General features: G+C 39.3%; 1 protein-coding gene across 4 annotated transcripts in view; it reads left to right on the top strand.

Moving 5' to 3' along the window:
* Positions 1–22511, top strand: part of esyt2a (extended synaptotagmin-like protein 2a) — a 53732-nt gene that overhangs the window by 14371 nt on the left and 16850 nt on the right. For all 4 annotated transcript variants that reach the window (XM_078934370.1, XM_078934369.1, XM_023965409.2 and 1 more), the window contains exons 3-11: positions 1574–1615; positions 2183–2317; positions 3294–3370; positions 3722–3794; positions 6693–6782; positions 16351–16406; positions 19775–19895; positions 20029–20205; positions 20539–20621. In XM_078934370.1, coding sequence (XP_078790496.1) covers positions 1574–1615; positions 2183–2317; positions 3294–3370; positions 3722–3794; positions 6693–6782; positions 16351–16406; positions 19775–19895; positions 20029–20205; positions 20539–20621 — 854 coding nt within the window. The remainder of the gene's footprint in view (positions 1–1573; positions 1616–2182; positions 2318–3293; positions 3371–3721; positions 3795–6692; positions 6783–16350; positions 16407–19774; positions 19896–20028; positions 20206–20538; positions 20622–22511) is intronic.

Below are 22511 nucleotides of genomic sequence, written 5' to 3'. Positions count from 1 at the left end.
TATCAACTGAAACGTATCATCAACCACAAATTATGATACCAATCGAATCGTTAAAATTAATCATTACACCCCATTGTTGTTTCAGTTTTTTTAGTTTTTTGCTTTTTATGTTGTGTCACTCTGGTTGTCTAACCATCAGATAAAGATGGTGACAAAGTTGATGTGGTCAAATCTGACTGACCAATGTTTGCTCAAACAGTCTTTATCTGTTGTCATCTTAAAGCATAAAACAAGACTACAGCAGAACTACACACCTGGGTTGAAGGGATGGTTTGTTTGTTTTTTCTTGATCACGGGTGAGACATATATGAGAAAATGTATTTATGTCTTAAAAGTATCGCCAGACTGTCGAGACTTTTGAGCTTGGTCAGGGTTTCTGGTTGTGGCAGCTTAATTGCTGATGCTGCCAGGTCATGGCAGACTTTCAAACCTTAGCGAGAACAATGAATAGAAAACCAGAAACTACTGAATTTACAGTAGACCACCTTATGTAACACATATATGCTTAAATATGCTTCTTCTATTGCCTTAGACCACACTTATGACCACACTACATACAATACCTAGAGGGGTCAAGAGGCAGGCGATTGGTCAGTGGAATTAAGGGGAAGTCTTTGTAGAGAACTGCAGTATTCTTTATGTTTGCCTCTTTTATCTGCAATAATCAGCCTTTGCAGAAAGTGGAACAAGACAGACTGATCAAACTTAATTCACAATAACCTCCAACAGTGTTCACTTTTAACTCATAAACTAAAGAGCCATGCTGTTACTTTTTCAGTTTAATATGTTGAAGCACAGTACATTAGTCTGCCAGGCTCCTGACAACAGTATCCATTCAGTGCTCCAACTTTCCATCAAACAGTGTTTAACAAAGTTGTACTAAAACATTTATACTGACGCTGTAGCACGGAATATGAGTTACAGGTTAAAGGAGAAACAACCGAATTCCTACGTAAGGCACACTGGATTAAAAGCTGTGTTGTCGATGGTTGAGGTTAAGTCTGCCTTATTGCGGTAATTTAAAACTGACTGATATGTAAATCAGTCAGTTTTTGCTGTAGAATTTGTCACCTGGGAGACAACCATTGCAAAAATGACGAAGGTTGGATAACCATGTCAAAGATGGGGGGACAAAACTGTTTCAAAAATTGGTTTCTTGAACTCATCTAAAAATAGTTTTCTGGAAACAATTGTTTGGTGATTCCCACAATGCTTCAGTCTCATATGACATGTGGGGGGGGGGGGGGGGGGGGGGGGGGGGTGAGAGGATGACACTATGACTCTTTCTGGCTACAGATGCTCACATGGCTGCACAAAGGTCATTCCAGCTGTTATGCATTCTTTGCTTTTCTGGTTTCCCTGCAGACTTTATAAGAACTTTTTTCTTAAATCTTGTTATTTCTATTTTCACCATTTTCTAATCAAAAAGGTTAAATATTTTTTAGATCATCCTCAATCAGGCAAAACTTGGTGAACACCAGCTTGGGGATGCTGGGAGATTTTTAAACCAGAGCATTGATTGCCAAAATCTAAATCATGACGGTAACCCCAGCACTTCTGTGTTTCATTTCAGGTCCATTATCCAGATGTGGAGAGAGTGGAGTGGCTTAATAAGGTACACACAGACCCTTCACTTATCTACATCCTCATTTGCTCCACAGAATCTTCTGCTGTTGGTTTGCAGAAAGCTGTAGCCAGGTAGGTTTTATAAATAGGAGCCTTGACCCAGTGATTCTGCTCTGCAGAGAAGATGCATTACTCTCTGCACTCGTTTGAAGACACTTTTAGTTCAAACTTAATGGTTATGCATGAACCTGGAAACGGCTATACCATAAGAATGGTCTATGTTGTGTCTGTTTTTGGTATTTATTGGTACAATATCTGCTTAAAAGCCAGTAAAATAAATGAATGCTCCTCCAGGCACACAATTACCACAATTCATTGCAAAGTGTTTGTGGACAATCAATAGAAGCTGACCTTTTGCTTGGCATGCTTCGTGAATATGTCTTACTGGGGTTTTAAAGTGCTGGCAGAGTCATTGCCCATGCATTTATCTCACTGAAAATCCTCTGATGCTGTATTCATTCAACAGCCATCATTACATTCTTAAAGCTGCAGCTAGAGTGGGTCTGGTTTGGACATCTTTTCATTTTTCTTGATCAGTTGTTGTCCTCTCTTGCAGACAGTAAAGCAGATGTGGCCGTTCATCTGCCAGTTTGTGGATAAGCTGTTCAGAGAGACCATCGAGCCGGCAGTGAAGGGCGCCAACCCTCACCTCAGCAGCTTCTGCTTCACCAAGATTGACATGGGCGACAAGGTGGATAAATGATAACACCTAAATGTTTCTCTTGTCTCTATTTGTATCTGCTTTTTGTCAATGAGTGTCGTTATATGATTTATTTAATGCATCAAATCTGGTAATTGTCCCCCTTTAGTCTTCTTTGTTTAAGCCTTGGTCACAACCACCCTTACGGGTGGAAATGGGCTGTCTGTTGGCAGAAATGGGCAGACCCGAACACAGCACGGATGTGGTCCGCAGGAGATATAAAAGTCATAGGGCGAAAATGGTCGTGCACACTTTTTCTACAGGCATGTTGAAAAACATGCCTACGACGGGTCGTAACGAACTTACATAAACCCTTACATAAAACACAAGGGTAAGTAAAGATAAAGTGAGACACAAATTTTTTGTATGGATTTTTCATTTCTCAACCCCCCCCCCCCCCCCCCCCCCCCCCCCCCAAATCCTGTGGTCTGCGCAAGGAGCCTGTTAGTTCTGTTCAGGCTCCTTGCTCAGTTTGTTCTCCTAGAATTGAGGAAAGTAGACAATCGGAGTGTAGTTTGTGTTGGCATCCTATGGATGTCCTACAGACACTTGCATAACATTTGCACAACCCTTGCTTGCAGCATTTGTGCACGGTCAGTAAAGAGCCAGTACCTTAGTAACGACCAGAGTATGGCATAAGGACAACGTACAACTACACTATTCGTATCCCATAAGTTTTTCCCTTAAATACTTCACAATACACAGACTCGACAATGAATTTTCATAACGTGGCCTTACGAGCCCCAACGTAACTGCAAGGCACACCTGAACTCCTTTTAGGATGCATCCATTCCGGTCTATGACTCTCCACGGACCCGGGAAACCCAAAAATCCAAATCACCTGTATGGGTTAACCCCCATGTGACTCAGGCTTTAACTCACAAACTACAGACACAAATAGCTTGAAGTGAGGTTCTGGGCAGGTTTGACAAATGCTCATTTCTACACATCTTTTGTGTTCCTGCAGCCGCTAAGAGTCAATGGGGTCAAAGTTTACACTGAAAACATAGACAAGAGGCAAGTCATCATGGACCTGCAGATCAGGTAAATCTCTATCCTGACAACACGACAATAATTTGTATTGTATAACTCTTCTGATGATTTAAGAAAAATCAGTTATTTATCATCATAGGATTTCCAGTGAGTCAAAATGTTTAAATAAATGAATGATTGATGTCAGGAAAACTTGAATCCTTAGTAAATCTACATATAACTAATACTAGTTTCTGACTTTGTGCCACCCTTACGGATTTCTTTTTCGATCTGTGTTTGAATAGAACTTAATGTGCTGAGTTCCACAGATTCTGAAGAAAGATCACTGTTCTCTTGTCTTTTTGGTTGCTTTTTCCTCTCATCTTAGAAATACCCTTGTTCTTGTTTTTTTCTTTTTTTCAGTTTTGTGGGGAACACAGAAATCGACGTGGACATAAAGAAGTATTACTGCAGGGCTGGAATCAAAAGCATACAGGTAGGGCGGGGGGGCTTCATCATTATATATACTAGTGCTGTCATGCGATTTATTTTTTGTGCGATTAATTAATGATGTCCTGTTTATTTATCTAATTATTCTTGTTTTAATCTGTGACATTGTTGCACAGTAAAAATCCAATTACAACTAAAAAAGTGGCTTCATAAAGTTTTGCAAATATAACAAACTTCCAACCTTTACTTTTACACGAATGAGGGGCATTTTTTTAAATCTTGGAACAATTACGAAAAATAAAAAACATCATTTCCAGAGTGCTCTAATTGAACACATAGAATAGTAAGTAAACTTTTCTAAGCAATCAAACAAATATTTACCACAAACTCCTTAATAATACCTTGTTAGCATTCCTTATTCCACAGTTTACTGTCCCATGCAATCAGCTCTCGGCATACCCCACTAATTAAGGGATAATGAAGTGTGCAATATTAGAAATTACACATGCTGTGGACGCCTGAACCATCCTCCGCATCGCGTTGAAAGGTTTTGCGAAGTGCGTTAACACTGTAATGGTAATATAACAACGTGCCAGTAAGCCTGCTGAGCCGGCACCGACCTCGACTGCAGCGGCAAAGGAAAGCCATATATATGCTGGTATAAAGCGTCAGTTTAGAGAGAAAGTTCACCTCTTACCGCTTGTCTTTGTCCAGATAATGAAGCAAAAGTTTGTTTTAAAGAAGCCAGTGAAGTGATATAGAACATTCAAGCTATGTGACCGGAAATTCTTTTTTTGGTGTGCATTATCACTGTGGACTATCACTTTTTAATCCACGCCCACCAACCAATCAAAATCGAGTATTCACCCAGACCTTAAGGGCCTTATCCTTCAAATAAAAGATAAAAGTTGTGGTGGTGTGGGCTTGTTTGGATTAGTTCCTTAAAGAACTACAAAGTCGCACATTGACGATGTAACCTCAGTGGCACTGCATGTCTATTGAAATATTTGAGCTAATAATTGTAGCTTGGCATATACTCTCTTTCTGATTTACTTCATGTTTTCTGAATAAATATATTAGGTTTACAATGGTTGGTTTTCCTAAATTTCATTATTTTAGCCTCTTTTTTCAGTAGTTGATTATAAAAGATGGAAAATTGTAACAAAACTTTTTTCCTTAAAAATGTTTCTGATTTTTAAATTCATAAGAACTAAATACATGATTCTAATTGACTCTAATATGTCATTCTAATGACATATTTTATAATTAAACCACACCTCTCGGCTTTATTTTTTTTAATGCATTTTATGAATCAGCTGCTAAAGCAGAGGGGGGCATCTGTCATCTTTCAGCCATAGCGTTTGCCCTGTTACCTCTGCACAGAGACTTGCATTGAATGTTGACACAGGAGCGATAACAGATGTCAGCTGTTGGCACAGAGTCAGGCCATATTTACAGATCAGAGATCACAGAGGCAGGGAAAGTGAGCCCAAAGAAAGTTCATTGAAGTTTGATGGGATCAGTTATGACACACAGTCAATATTAGACTATTAGCTGACCTGAATTACCAGGTTTCCCTTTTTTAGAAAAATATATATTCTAGTTTTAATATAAAAGTTCTCCTCTGATGAAGCCCTGTTCTGGCAGAACCGAGGCTTTACTGCTGGCGCTGAGCTAGGATTTGACTGCTCGGAGCAACCTGCCACCAAATTTGGTGCTGCAGTCGAATGGTCTGCATGTCTGGGCTTTGAGTCACTGAAAGGCTGTGTGTGTCTCCACCAGCTTGTTTTTTGAATTTTTTCCTTTTACATCGATTGCTCAGCTTTTAGTCCTGAATATAGATTATGTTACGACATTAAGTGGGGTTCAACTTTAATGCCCTGACACAAGAAGGAAAGAAGAAAGTGAAGAAAGCCTCTGAGGAAGCAGGAGCACAACCTCAATTCAAAATGTAATAAGTCTGTTTGCAGCCTGTGCTCTGATCATATTGCCAAAATCTCTTCACTTTAACTGTTGCTTTGGAAACATTTGAGCCAACACAGTACTGTCCCTGCTCTGATTCAGGAGCCGAAACCGAAGCTGCGTTCTGTACTTTGGTACAATAGAAGAACAAAAAATGCAGCAACAAATTGCGCACACCTTTCTGAGACTAGGTTTTTACTCTGTGACTAATTTTGTGCTAAAATGGCTTCGAGCAAATACTTGTGGCCTGTCAAAGCATTCTACATTATTCTTGAGAAAAACTCTGCCAGTTGTACCGGGCATTAAATAAGTATCTGGAGACACCAAAATAACTGCTAGTTGTGGGTCATTTCTCAGGAACAGATCACGTTTTACTGCATGTTCAGTACAAATGCTAGAAAAAGGACTTGATACAAACTTGATTAAGGCCTAAAAGATTTATTTGGAACAAAATTGCACAAGTTTTTATTTGGAAGCAAGGTTTTGTATGAAAATGTTCAAGTTTAACTTTCCTTTTAGCTGTTATTTTACGTTGGAGAAAAGCTTCTTTCAATACTGCTGTGAGTGACAGATTCTGTCCAGGTTTTCATAGCCCACTTGTTTTGACATCTAGATCAACAAAACATTACATCCCTGATCATTTTTATATAAATACTGGAAAAATATTCCTTGAAAAACTAAGATTTTACCCCCCTAACTCTGCATTTACGTTAATGTTAGCAAAAGCCACAAGAGGCCCAAGTGTGTTTAATTTCTTATAAAAAATACAAACATTTCCCATAAAAGTTTGGTTTGATTTGTGATTGTTTTTACTTGTTACATCCAAGTCACAGCAAATTAACTGATTGGTGCCTAAATAAATAATAAATAAATATCACATGTTTTACTGGTGAAGCTGGGTCCTGAAGGTCATCAGAACCAGTTAAAATCAGGATTTCTTTGTATGACAGGAAGGGTGATGTTATTCTGTTCTTCTGTGCAGCTTCATGGAACGTTGCGAGTGGTGATGGAACCGTTGCTGGGAGACATGCCTCTGATCGGAGCTCTGACTGTCTTTTTCCTACAAAAACCTGTAAGTTCTTTCACAGTTGTTCCAGAAATTAAAATCTTTATATATGTTAATATATTCAAATTATAAGCCGTTTATAAAATGTTATTTATAATTTTTTTTCCTGATTTGAGGCTTACTTCATTTCCTTACAGCATCTTATTGAACGCTGCTTAGCTCCACTTGTCCTTTATCAGTGCATTCCTGAATCCTGGCTTCCTTCCTGAGCTCCAGGAAGTTTGTCCTCCATAGTCAGCCTTTGATGCAGGCTCCCAGTGGAAAATAATCACTGCCCAACACTTCAAATGCGGAGTTATCTCTTCTTTAGCAAACATATAAATTAAAATCAGAAGAAGGCAAGATGACCTCTGTTTTAGATTAGAAATGAAGATAGCAGATCTGGCACTAATGAGGAACAACTGAGGAAAGATGAGGGGAAGAAGAAGCACAAGGGAAAATGACCAAAACAAAAAGTGTTTTCAGGAATTCATTTTTATTAACTCTTTGAAAGAAAGACTCAGCTGTTGCAAAATAAGGCAGTATTTAAAGACTGGAAGGTGAAAATCCTGTTTTTGGTGTTTTTAACTTGTTCTTTTGGCATTTATTAGAGGACATATAAAAAGAAAATTAAGCTTAAATTTGCATTTCTAAGTATTTCTTTATTCAAATCATTGTGAATCAAGGGTAGATGTTTTACATTTTACGTAATAGCTCTTTGAAAATCATTGAAAAAAGTTTCAATTTAAAAAAAATAATATATCCCCTATATCAGGCATGTCCGAAGTCCAGCCTGTGGGCCAAATGGGGCTCACATTGAAATTTCCACCAGCACGCAGACTACTTTCATAAAATCAGAAATTGGAGGGTTTTTTCTGTACTTTATGACACAACTGTGTCTGTTTAATATGCCAAGAGACTGTGGCTGTTTTCAAGGAGTTAAATTTCACGAGGGAATACTGGACAAGACATGACGTAAGGGCTAATGGCCGACGAAGTGTGCATTATTACTTTTTAACGCACGCCGTAAAAGCCTGAATCGTCCAACGCTTATACCATGGTCACTTACATAAGCAATGCATATTAATCAGGTTTTAGTCCTTAATTCTTGTTTCTTTTCCGATTTGGATCGCTTTTCTCACAAAAAGCGGACTATTTGTTACGCGCCGCACCACGTAACAAATAGTCTGTGTCGCGCCGCACCAACGCTGCAGTCAAGATTCGGCAATATATATATGCTGATCGTCCCGATGGGTTGAATAAAGCATCAGTTCAGAGAAAAAAGTTCACCTCTTACCTCTTGTTTTTGTCCAAATGATACAGCAAAAGGTTGTTTTAAAGAAGCCGGCGCAGTGATACAAAACATTTAAGATAGGTGACCGGAACTTCTTTTTTCACCGTCCGATTATCACTTTTTAATGTACACCCAGCAGCCAACAAGAATCGAGTATTTACCCGGACCATGTTATAAGACAAGCTAACTGGGAATGAACGGTGGGAAAAATTGGCAGTAATTTTGGTGGACCTGTATTTAGATGTATCTGTTTTCTATGTGAAGAAATGAAAAGTATGCTGTTGCTAGAAAACATTCATTAAATCGTTGATTTGGAATTAATGTTAAATAAAATAGTTCAAAGACTGTTTAACGGAATGGTTAGTCCTCAAACATTTTCTCCTCACCAAATCTGCCTCTCTTTCCAAAAAACCCCTGCCCTATGTGAACCTTACATTTTTGCAAATAATTGAAGAAAGGTTTGTGATCCCTACAGGCGATAGAAAGACCTGGATCTCTGTTTTGCTGCTTTGTTCAGTTTTCAGAATGTGTCAGGTGTCACTGACATCAGCAGAAAACTGCTGTTTTACCAAAATTCCTCTGGGTTTTTGAAATAATTCTAAAGCTGCTGTAGTTTGATGCAGGAAAAGCTACAATTTCAATTAGGTGAGCAGGGTGTCTCCACTCCAAATAGTTTTTCTAGACAACTAGAGTGCCATTATATGATCAATTTTTAAACACATTTTTACTCCGAAAACTGCTTAGTACTTTTCTTTCGAAGATTGTTGATGTTTTACATTGGAGGTTTTAGTATAAAATTGTGATCAAATGTTGCAGCAAGTACACTCAGGCCAGTTGTGTTTAAGCTTCTTCTAAAATAAAAACCAGACATAAAAATGTAAATTACACAAGAAGTTAAAAAAAATTAACCATTTTGGTCAATCTTTAAATAAAATCTGCAAAAAATTAAATATAGTCACCTGAGGAGCTGTCATATTTGCTTTTTAATTGAAGATGTTTATTTCTGCTGTAAAAAATTAACTAACACATTATTGCTTCCACTGAATATCCTGGAAGGAACCATTACAAAGCCATTTATGTAGTTTCAATAGGTTTATATGTGTGAAGTTCCCATCTGACTTTGTTGATGTCAGTGTCAATCCTCTTAGCACAACTGGTTCATGAAGACAGCAGGAAGCAGTCCAGGGTTCTCTGAAAAAATGCTGGAAACCAGCCCTGTAGGGCTGGGACTGGACATCCCCACCAGCCCCCTTTAGTGTAACATTCCTTTTATAGTCAGCAGACCGGTGTAAGTGGAGCTGCGTGAGCTGCCTGCCGTCATAAACATGTGTTTGGGAACGTCTCCCTCACTGTGTGATGACGGTTTCCAGCAGTTGCAGGAGCCCAGAGTTAAACATCATTCCTCTGTAGATCTCCTGTTAAAATGCTAGTATAAAAAATACAGAACTATAGAGGAACGTTGCTCTGCAAATACATAAATACATAATTTCCTTTAAAAGATCCATTTGAAAGGAAATTGTGTTTTGGGTGCTTTCAACATGCTCTTGAGGCCTTTTTCCACTGATGGAGGAGATGTATAAAGAAAATTAAGCCTAAAGTTGCATTTCTGAGTATTTATTTATTCCAAATATTGTAAATTAGAAGACGAACAAATGCTGTTAGAAAAAGAGTTTATTTGTTGCGTAGACCTATGTGTGCAACAAGCTCCCTGCTCCGTTTCATTCTGATGCATCCACTTGCCGAGAAAATAGATCCATGTACATCTCTGTTTTCCTTTTCTGAGCTGGCATCTGGCTGAAAACTGTACGGCTGGATAGCCCCACTGTTGCTCGCCATTTTTGTTGCACAGGTAATGATTGTGAGGGGCTGTGAGGGGCGGGAGAGCGTGTAAACGGACAGCACCAAGCAAAAGGGAGGGAAAGGGGTGGCGGTGTCCTAGAAAATGACTATTGCCGTATTTTTTATTTTGGCTTCAAACAGAATGAGATAATTAATTGACCAGTATAATAGCTCTGAAGATAATCAGAGGGGGTCTTTAAGGTTGTTTATTAATTCAAAATCAACCAAACAAACATGCCAAACTTTGGAGAAGGCTTAACATCAGAAAAAAAAGAAAATTCTTATTGTAAGAGAAACTAGAAAATTAAGAGAAGATTCTTTTTTGTGGTGCTAACCTCCTGCTTTGACTCCAAATGCAAAACGTAGGAGGACTTGGTTCATCCGTTTACCTTTCCCATACTTTAAGTTCACCAACAACAAGGTGCGGAAGACCCAAACATATAATGTGACTCGTTCTCGGCTTCCTCTCATTTTGAATGAGCACAAACCGCAGGATTGACCAGACAGCCTCAGTATGAGGTGCTTCCACACTGGGTTCTTTGTATGACGGCATCATCTCTGTGTTGTTGCTCAGTGAAGCTAAAGAGCTGCAACTCCACCTCTTTCCAGTGGTGCCCAACTGGATTCCAATCCAGTGACTGTCAACTGGAGACTCAGTGAACTCATAGTAGAAGAATGACGCCGTTTGTTCCCTTGGATAACTTTTGGACTCTCACTCGTGAAATCACCACTGATGTCTTCCATCTGGAAGCAGCAAGGAAAAGATCACGAGCATGACAGGATTCACAGGATCAGCAACTGTTCTGGCCTTAGCTGTGAGACTAGAAAACAAATCTGCTCAGTGAAGTGTTTCACCAAAGGACATAGTGTAGATGCTAAAATGATTGACTTTATTAAGGCCAGCAGCAGCCACTGACTGCAAAGACTATGTTGATTTCACAGTTCTTCTTTCGTACTGCACCTTTGAGCAAAGATTGTTATGGGATGGCAACAGGGATGCGATGGCTTAAGCTTGGCGACCAAAGTGTGTAATTTCCCACCATATGGGAAAAAGAAAACTTGTTTAAGTGATCTTCACAAAATTTCACACCAGCATAAGTTTACAACCAAAGTTGAAGTTTCTTTGACCTTTGACCTCAGGAAGAGGTCAATATCTTGAAAAAAAAACCAGTGCCAGCTACAAATTTAAACTTCTTCAAGGGGGTTTTGATTCATTGTCTTCTAACTCTTTGAGCATCATTGGTAAGCTAGTTAAGAAAAAGCTGTTCACTTTAGAAGTTGTAGATTTCTAACACCATTAGTGTGGCGAGCTCTCAAACGTGGTGTTCTCCTGTTGCTTGCACATGTCGGATTAAACTGTGACAGTTTAATAAGTTCCTAATACAGTCATATCATGTTATATTGTTTTCTTCATCTTAAGCCAGTGATTTAAGTGTCAGTGGTTAACGAAAAACCTCTGTTGCCGTGGAAATCCAACAGTTTATTTTTGTCCATTCTTTTAGGAATTACTTATACCGGTTAGTCACCCCCAGACGATCAAAATATGAAAGGGTTGCTATGGAGCTAAAACCAACAGAAAAGCTAGTATTTTGGGGAAAAAAAAGTGTTTCTATCATAAATTAGTTATGTACAGCTCTGCCAGCGGGGGCAGGGGTGGAGGGGGAGAGTAAGGCGCATGTAGCAACCACTCAGCCAGTGAGGGTGGGTCACAAGGGGGCGGCGGTAGGGTGGAACCAAACCCTCTGCAGTTACTCAGACTTGGGTCAGGACTTTGCATTTTTACTTTCTATGTCAAGTCTTCCAACGAATTCTCTCACTCATTATTGTCATTTGTTTAGTCAGAAATGTAACCAGAAAACTAATAAATGTAACCACCTTGAGCTCAGGTCTCCTTCCACGATAAATCAGTAGCTGCGGTTACATGGACAAAAGTAATCAGAATAAACGCCTGATCAGAATAACCAATCGGAATACTCTGCCCCGATCAGACTCAGTTGGATCAGAATTTCCCTTTTACGAAATAAGTAGGTCATGCCGATTGTTGGTTATTCCAAATGAGGGTCACTCCTGCTTTGGCTTTTACGTCATGCGTAGACGCTGTGGCGCTCCTGAGGAGGCCTTGGAGCGCCAACAGGACCGGCCAGCTGCTACACGGGAACAAACCCTGTCTCTGAGCGAGGCAGCAGGACTAGTAGCTTCGTGTTTGCGGAGGACGCTTCGGACCGTAGTCCGTCTGGCTGCTGTGGACTGCTGCTGCTGGACTCAAGAGAACCGTGTCTCCCAGGAGATCTGTGTCTCCAAGCAGAGGAGCAGCTTTGGGGCGGCTTTAATAATCATAAAAATAATAAAGACAGGTTTAGAAGATCATCTCGCTCTATGCCGCAGCTTCGTTTGTTTACAAAGGAATTTTAGATTCTTCTTCGTATGTCAAAATGATTCATTCTGATCAATGGGTATGTGAGCAGTATAAAATAAATGAACATCATCCACATCTCTTTCTTTGCTGCTTTTATCAGTAGCTGGTGTTTGCAGCGGCCTCTTTCTACTGTCAGCTGTGCTGTTTTCCTGCAGCTGCACTACCCACTGCCGCCTGGCACAGTCATTGTGGAACTTTGTGGAGATCTGGGCGTGTCAGGAATGTGTGCTGGCTGACTCAGCCCAGTTTCTTAACCAATGGGTGGTGGAGTTGTGCCTTGTCTGACATTAAATTTAAAAGACTAAAAAGATGATCTTTCATGTAGATCTCTTGTTCCGACTGTTGGCTTGTGCTTGATCACTACAGGGACGGCACAGACAACCCTTCAATGTAATCTGCTGGTCTGTTATATGGGCCATTAGATAAGACAAGACGATAAAATGAATTGAATTTCACTTAATGGCTCAGGTTAAACAGGCAGAAGAAACTGGGTTATAAAACCAGGTTAAACTTCCTCTGGACATAATATTACACACCCCTCAAGTGTGTCCTTGTTTTAGTGTTGGGTTTCACAATCTGAGAAAGCTTCAAACCTGTAATGCCAGCATAAGCATGCTGAAGCAGCACCTCCCTGCAATTAAACAACAACAGTCTCTGACCACCTTTTGTCAAAATCTTAAAAACCTGTGCCCTATTTTATAGGACAGAGTTTATCCTGAGCAACAGTTGTTCATTTGAAACTCACCTCCAAGTTGTTGTCATCCATTTGTTTACACTCTTTCCTGCTAGCTTACAGACCTTCACACCCCCAACCATACATTACCTGGGAAACAAAAATGGCGACCATTATTGGAGCTATCCATCCGTACAGTTTTGAGCCAGATGCCAGCTCAGATAAGGAAAAAAAAAGACGTACATGTTTCTATTTGTCTACAAATGCATGCATCAGAATGGAGTTGAGGAGAGTCTGTGGCCTGCCGATTGTAGCTTCTACGTCACAGCTACAAGCTTTTCGCAAAGGCATTTTTTTTTTCCGTCTGCTTCTGATTTATCGCAGTTTGAATTAAGAAATACTAAGCATTATATTTTTTTTAATATATGTCCTCCATTATCAGAGAAATAACACAAGAAAATGTTAAAAACACTAAATAAAACACAATTTTCATCAGATTGGATCAGTATTAGCGTCTGCTTAAGAACCCAAACCCTATTTTGTTGTTGTTGAAAAGGATACTCTTAAATGTTGGATGGTTCTGAGCTGCAGCCACCAGACCACCAGGTCCTCTCTTATGTTAAAAGATGTTCAGCAAATCAGGCCGAATATAGTACACAACTCCACAAACAGAATTAGGTTTTCTTAGACGTCACCAACAGAACTGTATGAAAACGAGTGAAGAGGGACAAGCTCCGCCCACCTTAATTAAATGACCAAAGGGGCTTATTGGGTAGGACAAAGTGAGTAAAACATTTAAGGCCTCCCATTGGTTCACCAACCTGCCAATTACAGAAACACTTTGTAAATAATTCCATCATTTGAAACAAAGTTAAAAATGAGCTTCATAGTGGCAGGTTTGCCATGTCAAAACCTAACATGTGTTTTGTGAGTAAGTTTCCATCTGCAAGAAGGATGCCATCTTAAATCAAAGAGACGTCATCACAGATGCATGTTCTTCTGTCTGTTTGTAAACTCGCAGTTGAAGACACAGCAAATTAAAAGTTCTTCAGAACTTTGTAATTATTCAAAAAAGAGTTTGCAGTTTTGATGAACACGAAAAGACAAGGATTATTTCACTGGCAGAATAACAGACCTTCAATTATTCACCGACCCACAAACTCATGTCATTAAATTAATAATCTGCAGCCCCCAGCACTTTCTAAAAGCTATATGTATGATTGGTTGATTGTGATTGGCTTCTAAGAACTCTGTGTACAATCGCTTGAGTGTGATTGGCTTAAAACGAGGGGCAGCCATTTCCAGGACAAGCAAAAACTGGATTCTTTTTTTACTAAAACACAAAACAACCGTGTGTGCCTTATATGCCAAGAGGCTATTTTCAGGAGTTTACCATGAAGAGGTATAACCTATAACTTTGACAAACTAACTGGGATGGAACAGTGCGAAAAATTGAAGCAACTAGAAAGTGTTGTAACGCCAAAGCAGCATTTTTTTTTTTTTTTTTTTTACAAGAACCTGTGGGACACATTAAAATGCCACCAAAGTGAGCTACGAACACTGATTGTAAAGCACTGCAAACCTTTTACCAATGGGAAAACTATTAAAGACGGCGTGATAAAAAGGATGGAGAACATTTGTCCTGAGAAGAAGCAGGCGTTTGCTAATGTTTGCCTGGAACACTGTGGTCCATCTGATATTAACCTCTTAAGACCTTGTGTCAACATGCACGGACATCACTTCTCAAGAGTTTAAGAGACAAAAGGAGAATAAAGGAGTTGGGTTTTCTTCATTAGGCTGTGATGAAAGCACGGATACAGCTCATTGCTTTGAGAGGAGTGGACAATTTCTCTGTAAGACCACCTGCAGGCCGAGCCCACTGAGCTGCAGAGTGACGTTGTGTGGCAGTCGACACCAGCAGCTCCCGCTTGTCAACTTTAACTGGCAGCTGGATAAAGGCAGCTTTCAACAGATGTGAACATTCGCTATGAAAAGGCTGAGTTTGTTTGGCTTCACATAACTTGTGCGAAAAGACAGTCTCTGTTATGAACTTTAACAAGGACCGGGTGAAGACAAAACTAAGTTATTCTCACTTGCGAATCACAAAAACAGTTGTTTTTTTTACCAGACTTGGCCTTTTTGATACAATCGAGATCTCAGTTTCACCATCACATTAGTGCAGGGAAGTAATTTGTTTACTCTTCTGTGGTGAATCAATTCTAATATTGCAGGTTTTTTTCTCCTTTTTTGTGTTATTAACACGACAGTGGTTTGTAGTGAAAATGACAACTGTTTGTGTTAAGTTTTGCTTTTCAAACAGTCTAAATTTAAAGGTTTACTGTGGGCATTTAATGATTAATAAAACGTAACATTTCATGTGAACCCAGATTTCATATTAAGACATTTTTATTTTTCAGTTAGACTTTGTCCTAATTTTATTTCTAATCTTTAAATGTTGACTTTACAGTCAATTTGGTGAAATCTATTTAGATGATACTTCAGTTGCTCTTATTTTTTGTATTGAAAATGGGAAAATTTTGACCTTCTTGTTTAATATTTTCACCTGTTAGATCACCTAGTTTTAAACTAAAAGAACGAAAATCTTGACAATAGCTTAATTATGACTATAACCTAAAAAAAAATGTTTACATCCTTTTTAGGAAAGGTGGAAATAAAAGCTCACTGCTTCCCGCTGATTGTTGTTTAGCTCGTTTTTAATCACGTTTTGATGTCTGATCATTTGTAAATGTAATATCATTTCCACAGGCAGACATTTCCTGCCTGCCCTGACTTTAACCTAATCTGGTATTGATTATTGGATCGTCTGAATTAAGAGCTCGGCTCCGCTGCTGCGTCTCTGCTGACTCATGATGCAGCCGGCGAGGAGCTAAAAGGAGATTGTCCGCGATTTTACCATTTGTCTCTCCATGCTTGAAACCGTCCAGAGCTACTGGCTTATTTCAGGAAAAGCAAATGAAAATACACCCTTGACTTTCTAACACTTTCTAAGGAGATTTATTGATTATATATTAGCAAATTAAATGTATTTTGTAATGGAAAATAATTTTCTGTGCCACAAAGCAGAGTTAACTTTAATTAAAAATGTTCTTCAGCACTGAAACCTGGTATAAAATTGATCAAAAACTGAAATATAGCAACTTTATTGTATTTTATTATAATACTTCCACACAGAATACAATGTTTTCCTTATAATGTTGGACATTTCTTGTCTGTTCTCCTGAAAAATGGCATTAAAATTAAATACCCTGCTTTGCACTGACTGCACCACAGGATCACGTTTTATCTTTATTATTTCTGCTTTGGACTTTCTGCTGCTTTTTTTTTTTTTAATAGCTATCGTTCTGTTTTTCAGCTTCTGGACATTAATTGGACTGGACTCACAAACATTCTGGATATTCCTGGTCTCAAGTAAGTAACATCAGGAAGGGAAGCTTTGTTTGCCGCAATCAGTGGTTTACAAAGTTGTTTTATTCCTTAGTTTTCATTAGGAGATTAAGTTTTGGCTTTATGGTTTATAGGTATAGATACTGTTGGTAAAGCCTTAGTCACATGCTGAGGGTTTTTGGGTTGTCCGTGCCTGTGGAGGCTTATATGGCATTCATGTGGTAAATGTTCTCCACAACCTGTTGCTCACAGCATGCCCGTAGAAAAACGTGCATGAACATTTTGGCTCTACTGGCTCATGGGGGTCATCATAGGGGTCTATTTTCTGTGGCCCACCGCCGTGCCCCGTACAGGTTTGCCCATTTTTCGCTCGCAGAAAGCCCCGTATCGGCCCGTTAGGGCAGTTGTGTCAAAGGCCTTAGATGGCCTCACTCTGTGATTGGCAGTGCAGTTCCTCATACAGAATTTCAGTTATGTGGATGGTTGCACTTGTGCGGAAACTTTCTTTTTAGACATTTTTGCAGATATGTTAATGTGAAAGAAATTGGGCCTTTCAGGTTTGAGCTGGCAGTCTCTCAGGATGTTTGAGTCACTGTGTTTGACTGCCAAAACGTTGCCACACCCACTCACACCTAAACACTTGTGGCTATCAGATTCTCTTTTACAGTGCCTGCTTCACAGTTGGTTGTTTAAAACTATAAGATCTTGAGAACACCAAAGTTTCAGCTCACAAGAGCTTTAATAGCAGCTTGTGGTTAGCATGCTGCTAACAGTCTTAACTGGTTTACTATGTGTTTACTGTTGGTTTTCAGGACTGAAACAATGCAGCTTTTTAAAGACTCCACCCTGTGAAATGCTGCTCTCCTTGTTTCACAAGTTTGAAGAAAACAGGGTGATGTGTGAGCGGAGACGAAACACAAACCTTGCCCCACCTTTCCCTGTGTGTGTCTGTGTTTGTGTCTCTGTGTGTGTGTTATTGTGGGTGTGTTGACACACATTTTGACAGTGTGGATTTGCCTTTGCCTCGAGACATGATGATAAAGCAAACAGCAGCATTTGTGCAGCCGATTTAAAAAAAACGAACTCCTTTTATAGGCATGATGGGGCAGAAAGAGGGAAGCCTCAGTGACAGGCCTAATGTCAGGGTAACCCGGGGAGTTACACCATCAACCTGTGAATCAAACCTCCTCATGACCAGATGTTTGAGCGGAATTTAACTTAGGCTGGATCATTGCAAGCTCACGTAAACTACATGTGAAAGTGAGTCAGCCAATTCAGGAGTGTGTTCAGAAACAGCACACTGCTGCCATCTAGAGGGAATTAAGAAAATTGTAAAAGCCAACGATGCTGCAGTTTTTTTCCCCGTCATTTGTTTTAACCCTTGTGCTATCCTAGGCACTTTAACATTGGGAGTGGGGTCATCTAGACCCACTAGACAGTGAGCTGAACCTTTTTTCTTCAGTGATTTGTGATCTTCACTGGTGTCCATGGATTACATGAAATCTTTCCACCTTTATCCACCTTTGTCATGGTAGGGAGAACACGTCAATGTAATGGTGGGGTCATCTAAGATAGCACAAGGGTTGCAAGTATATTTGCAGCCAAACTCATATTCAAATTCTTTACTTGTCATTTGTGCACAGCATCAATAATACAACGCCAAATAAAATTACGTTACTCCAGACACAGCAAACTAGCGCCTAGATATCACAGTAGTAGAAAGGGCACAAAAGCAGGTCAAAACTGGTCATTAAAGACAGATGCAATTTAAAAAAAAAGAGATTTTGGGCAACTGGCATTTGCTAGCTAAAAAATTGACAAAGTTGGATGAATAGGTCATTTTAAAAGGTTTTTACTGGAGTTTAGGGGTCAAATAAAAAAAAAACCTGTGAGACCTATATGTTTATATGCATATGTGTATATTTTTTACTTTTGAGAATAATGATACACTTAGACTGGACACATTTGGTACGCTTAACCTTTGTGCTGTCTTAAAGGGTCCAGATGACCCCACCCTTACATTGACGTGTTCTCCCTACCATGAGGAAAGGTGGAGAGGATTTCATGTAATCCATGGACACCAGTGAAGATCAAGAATCATTTAAAAAAAAAAAAAGGTTCAGTGCACTGTCTAGTGGGGTCCAGATGACCCCACTCCCAACTTAACGTGCCTTGGATAGCACAAGGGTTGCGTGAACCACAGTTTGTTTCCCAGATAATCCAGAACAAGTTTCCAGTCTGAATACGCCTTGGTCCGGGAACAGGAACCACTCTCTGATCCATCTTTGGAGGTGGTCCCGTTTCTTTTTTGCAAATCAAATTGAGCTCCATTTCACTTTGAGGTTTTTTCAGTCTGACTCGTCGTCGTGGTGGACCAGTACAACTGGACAAAACGGCCACTATAGCCACGCTTTACTGGATGTAAACATAGTAAAAAGGAAGCAACAGATGAAACGACAATGAGACACAGCAAGTCATTGAAATGTGGTCGGATGACTTATCAGTGTACCTTCTTTGCCGTCTGCTCCTCAGTAACCGCGTTGCAGCATGCCTCCACCATATCAGAGTAATTGGTCAGCAAATTAAGAAAAGTTTGATTAAGGTAGCCCTTCGTACTACTCACACCCCATAAAATAGCCCTCATCTTCAAAAAGATAGGTGATCACTGGAATACACCCTTAAATCTCTGCATCTGACATTTAAATTCAGATATGAAACCTGGAAGATAATAGGTCATGTGACTCAGACTCTGTGACATAGATGTGACATTAGAAGTTAATGCGGCTATAAAATAAAGCCTAAATTTGAGTTTGGTGAATCTCAACTGGAATGTTGGTTTATCGATGCATGGATCTCATTCAAACAGACGTGCTAAACAAAGCAGAACTGTACAGAAGTGGATTTTCTTCACATCTTCACACATAAATCTGCACACATGTAAACACCAGTTCCCACTTGTGTCCTTTCAACGCATCCTTTCCTCTCTGGATGAATGAGACGTTACTTTACAGCCCATCCACAACCTCCTAATGATTGGATTCATGCACATCACTGAAAACAGAGATAAAAATTAAATGTGGAATTTAGTTTAGAGAACAAATATGCCAGACCTTACCTTAGGAGACATAATAAATGAATGACTTCTAAACAACAAACACGTGTTTGGTTAATGTCTGGTTTGTAGAAATACAATTTTTATTGCTGTTCCAACTGTTCATTAATCATTCACTAAGACCCAGCCAAGAATATGCAGGTAAGGATATAGCAGTCATAACCCGAGTTTTCTTTGTGTAATCCTGCAAGAAACCTAAACTTTTCAGTTACTGAACTTTTTGGAGAATATTTTCTAACTTGTTCCTTCCTCTTTTTCATCTCTCATCCATCTTTTCCAGCGGTTTGTGTGATGGCATCATCCAGGACATTATTCAGGGCTACTTGGTGATGCCAAATCAAATCAGAATTCCTCTGGTGGGAGAGGCTGAATTGTCCAGAATCCGCTTTCCCACTCCCAAGGTACCACACTCACTTACACGAGTGTTCTCTGAAAAGTGATTCCAGGTTGTTTTAGTGAAGAATTAAATGAGACTTTTTTTTTTTAAACAAACAAGCTTTTGCTTGATCGCCTCTCTGTGTTCGGTCTCATCAGGCCGTGCTGAGGATCCACTTCATAGAAGCCCAGGAGCTGATGAGTAAAGACAGGTTGCTGGGCGGCCTGATCAAAGGCAAGTCTGATCCGTACGGAGTCATTCAGGTCGGGACGGTGCTTTTCCAGAGCAAAATCATAAACGAAAGTCTCAATCCAAAGTGGAATGAAGTGTACGAGGTGAGCAATTCAGCAATTTTCGTTTTTATTTCTACAATTTCATAGCACTGCTTTTTATGCAGAATCAGTTATATTCTTATGTTTCAAAGTTAAACACCACACAGGTTATATTTTAACTATAAGAATATTCACTGCTGAGCTCATGTCTTGTTGCTTTTTAAAAAATCTTTAAAGGAAAACTCAGATCTATTACCCAAATTCTCTTGTATTTTGGCTTAAAAGTTTTCTGTCAGTCTATAAGGTCAGTCAGTCCATTAAAAATACAACAGTTTCAGTTTCAATGGAGCACCTGCAGTAAAGCAAAAGTGTAACGCTATGATTTGCCTTTTTCAGGCCTTGATCTATGACAACATGCCAAATGAGGTTAAGTTCGAGCTGTTTGACAAAGACAACAATCAGGATGACTTTTTGGGAGGGTAAGTCTCCCATCTCACCATTTCACTTTCATTTTTCTTTGAAGTAATCATACTCTGGCTGAAATTACCCATCAGTCCCACACATTGGGCGGCGTTCAGGAATCAAACACTTTTTCCGAATGTTTGGGAAATGGCCCACGTGTTTACATTCAAATGTTGAAACAGAGTTGAAAAGAATTGTGTTTTTTCCTCTTCTAATATATCTGTAAAAATCTTGTTTTGCATTATAATTACCACGTTTTTCAGACTTTAGTTTTCACTGGAGTATAAGTCGAAACAGCAATAAATGCATTATTAAAACAAAACAAATTGTATGTAAGTCACACCTAGAAAAGTATTTACTAAAATACTGGACCAAGAACAGACATTTCATCTTGAAAGACAATTCGTAATAATAAAATAACAGTAATAGGCTGAATACAGGCAGGCTTCCCTACAGTAACCATCTTTAGCTTCATGTAACATAGGAGAAGTCTACTATATTAGTGCAACATATGAACAAGAATACGCTAACAAGTCTATAAACTATTTTATCGCTTCAAGTTACAAAATCTGGAAACTATTCACAATCTTTGTTGCTTTGGAACAATTTAGAGGATTCCAGCATAAGACTGAGCAACGCTTCTTTTTCTGTGTTGCTTTCATTAGCAAATGCACCCACAGCGACCTCTAGTGGTTGTTGCTGTTTAATTAAAAAAAATCGCATATACGTCGCAAGTGGGCTAAAAACACAACTTGTCCTCCGTAAAAATGCAGTACCTTTTTTAAAGTAATTTGTAATCATGTTATTTTTTTATTTTAGAATGTCCAGATGAACAAATGAGGCATTTAGAGCTGACAATTAAATTAAAGCAAACAGGTTCAGGATCAACATTCAAAGTAGGGAAGTCAAAACTCTTCTTTTGTAAAGAAGCACTTCTGGGCAAGTTAACACTGTCGTGTCTTAGCATCCACTGCTCCCTGAGTTAATCTAGCTTGGCTTCATCTATGATCTAACTGAACTTGACACAAAACTAATGCGATGGGGGCGTCTATTTTAGTGCAGCTCGTGTTGCAACAAGGACATTCTCACTCCCAACTAGTCACATACGGACGTATTTTCGGAAGGAATGTATTAAAATTCCCTTTTAATTGTTGTTATCGAAGTTTAATTATTTTTTGCTTTACTCTTTCTGTTGTACCATACAACCATATAAAGTATCTATACAAGACCTCATTTCACCACCTACGAAACATCTCCAAACTCCGGCCCTTCTATCACTTCCCGATGCAGAAACACTTGTCCATGCCTTTATCTCCTCAAGGCTGGACTACTGCAACTCCCTTTTTTCTGGCATTCCCAACAAAAACATAAAAAAACTTCAGTACATCCAAAACAGTGCAGCCAGAATCCTAAAAGGAGTCAGGAAATATGAACACATCACCCCCATCCTGAAATCACTGCACTGGCTTCCTGTTTCATCCCGGATTGAATACAAACTTCTAATCATCACCTACAAATGCATGGCCGGTCAGGCACCACCATACCTCCTGGAACTCCTTATTCCTCAGAAACATACCCGGACCCTCCGCTCATCAGGCAGCTTCCTTCTTCAGGTCCCCCCCTCCAGGCTCTGCACGATGGGAGACAGAGCATTCTGTTCTGCTGCACCAAGGCTTTGGATCTCCCTTCCTATCAATCTCAGAACATCACAGACCCCGGACTCTTTTAAAGCCCTTTTAAAGACATTTCTATTTAAAAAAGCCTATGATTGCTGATAGTTTTTTTTGTTTGTTTGTTAAGTGCTACTTTTATAGTTTTAGGTTAGTTTTGTATTAAAATGTGCACATTATTTCTTTTTAATGGAGTTTTATTCATATCTTGTAGCACTTTGAGGTTTCATTTAATGA

This window comes from Oryzias latipes, chromosome 17, assembly GCF_053564925.1.
Source record: "Oryzias latipes strain Hd-rR chromosome 17, Olatipes_Hd-rR_3.1".
Taxonomy (NCBI): Eukaryota; Metazoa; Chordata; class Actinopteri; order Beloniformes; family Adrianichthyidae; genus Oryzias; species Oryzias latipes.
Note: the sequence above shows the minus strand (reverse complement) of the source record. Positions and strands in the feature narration are given on the sequence as shown.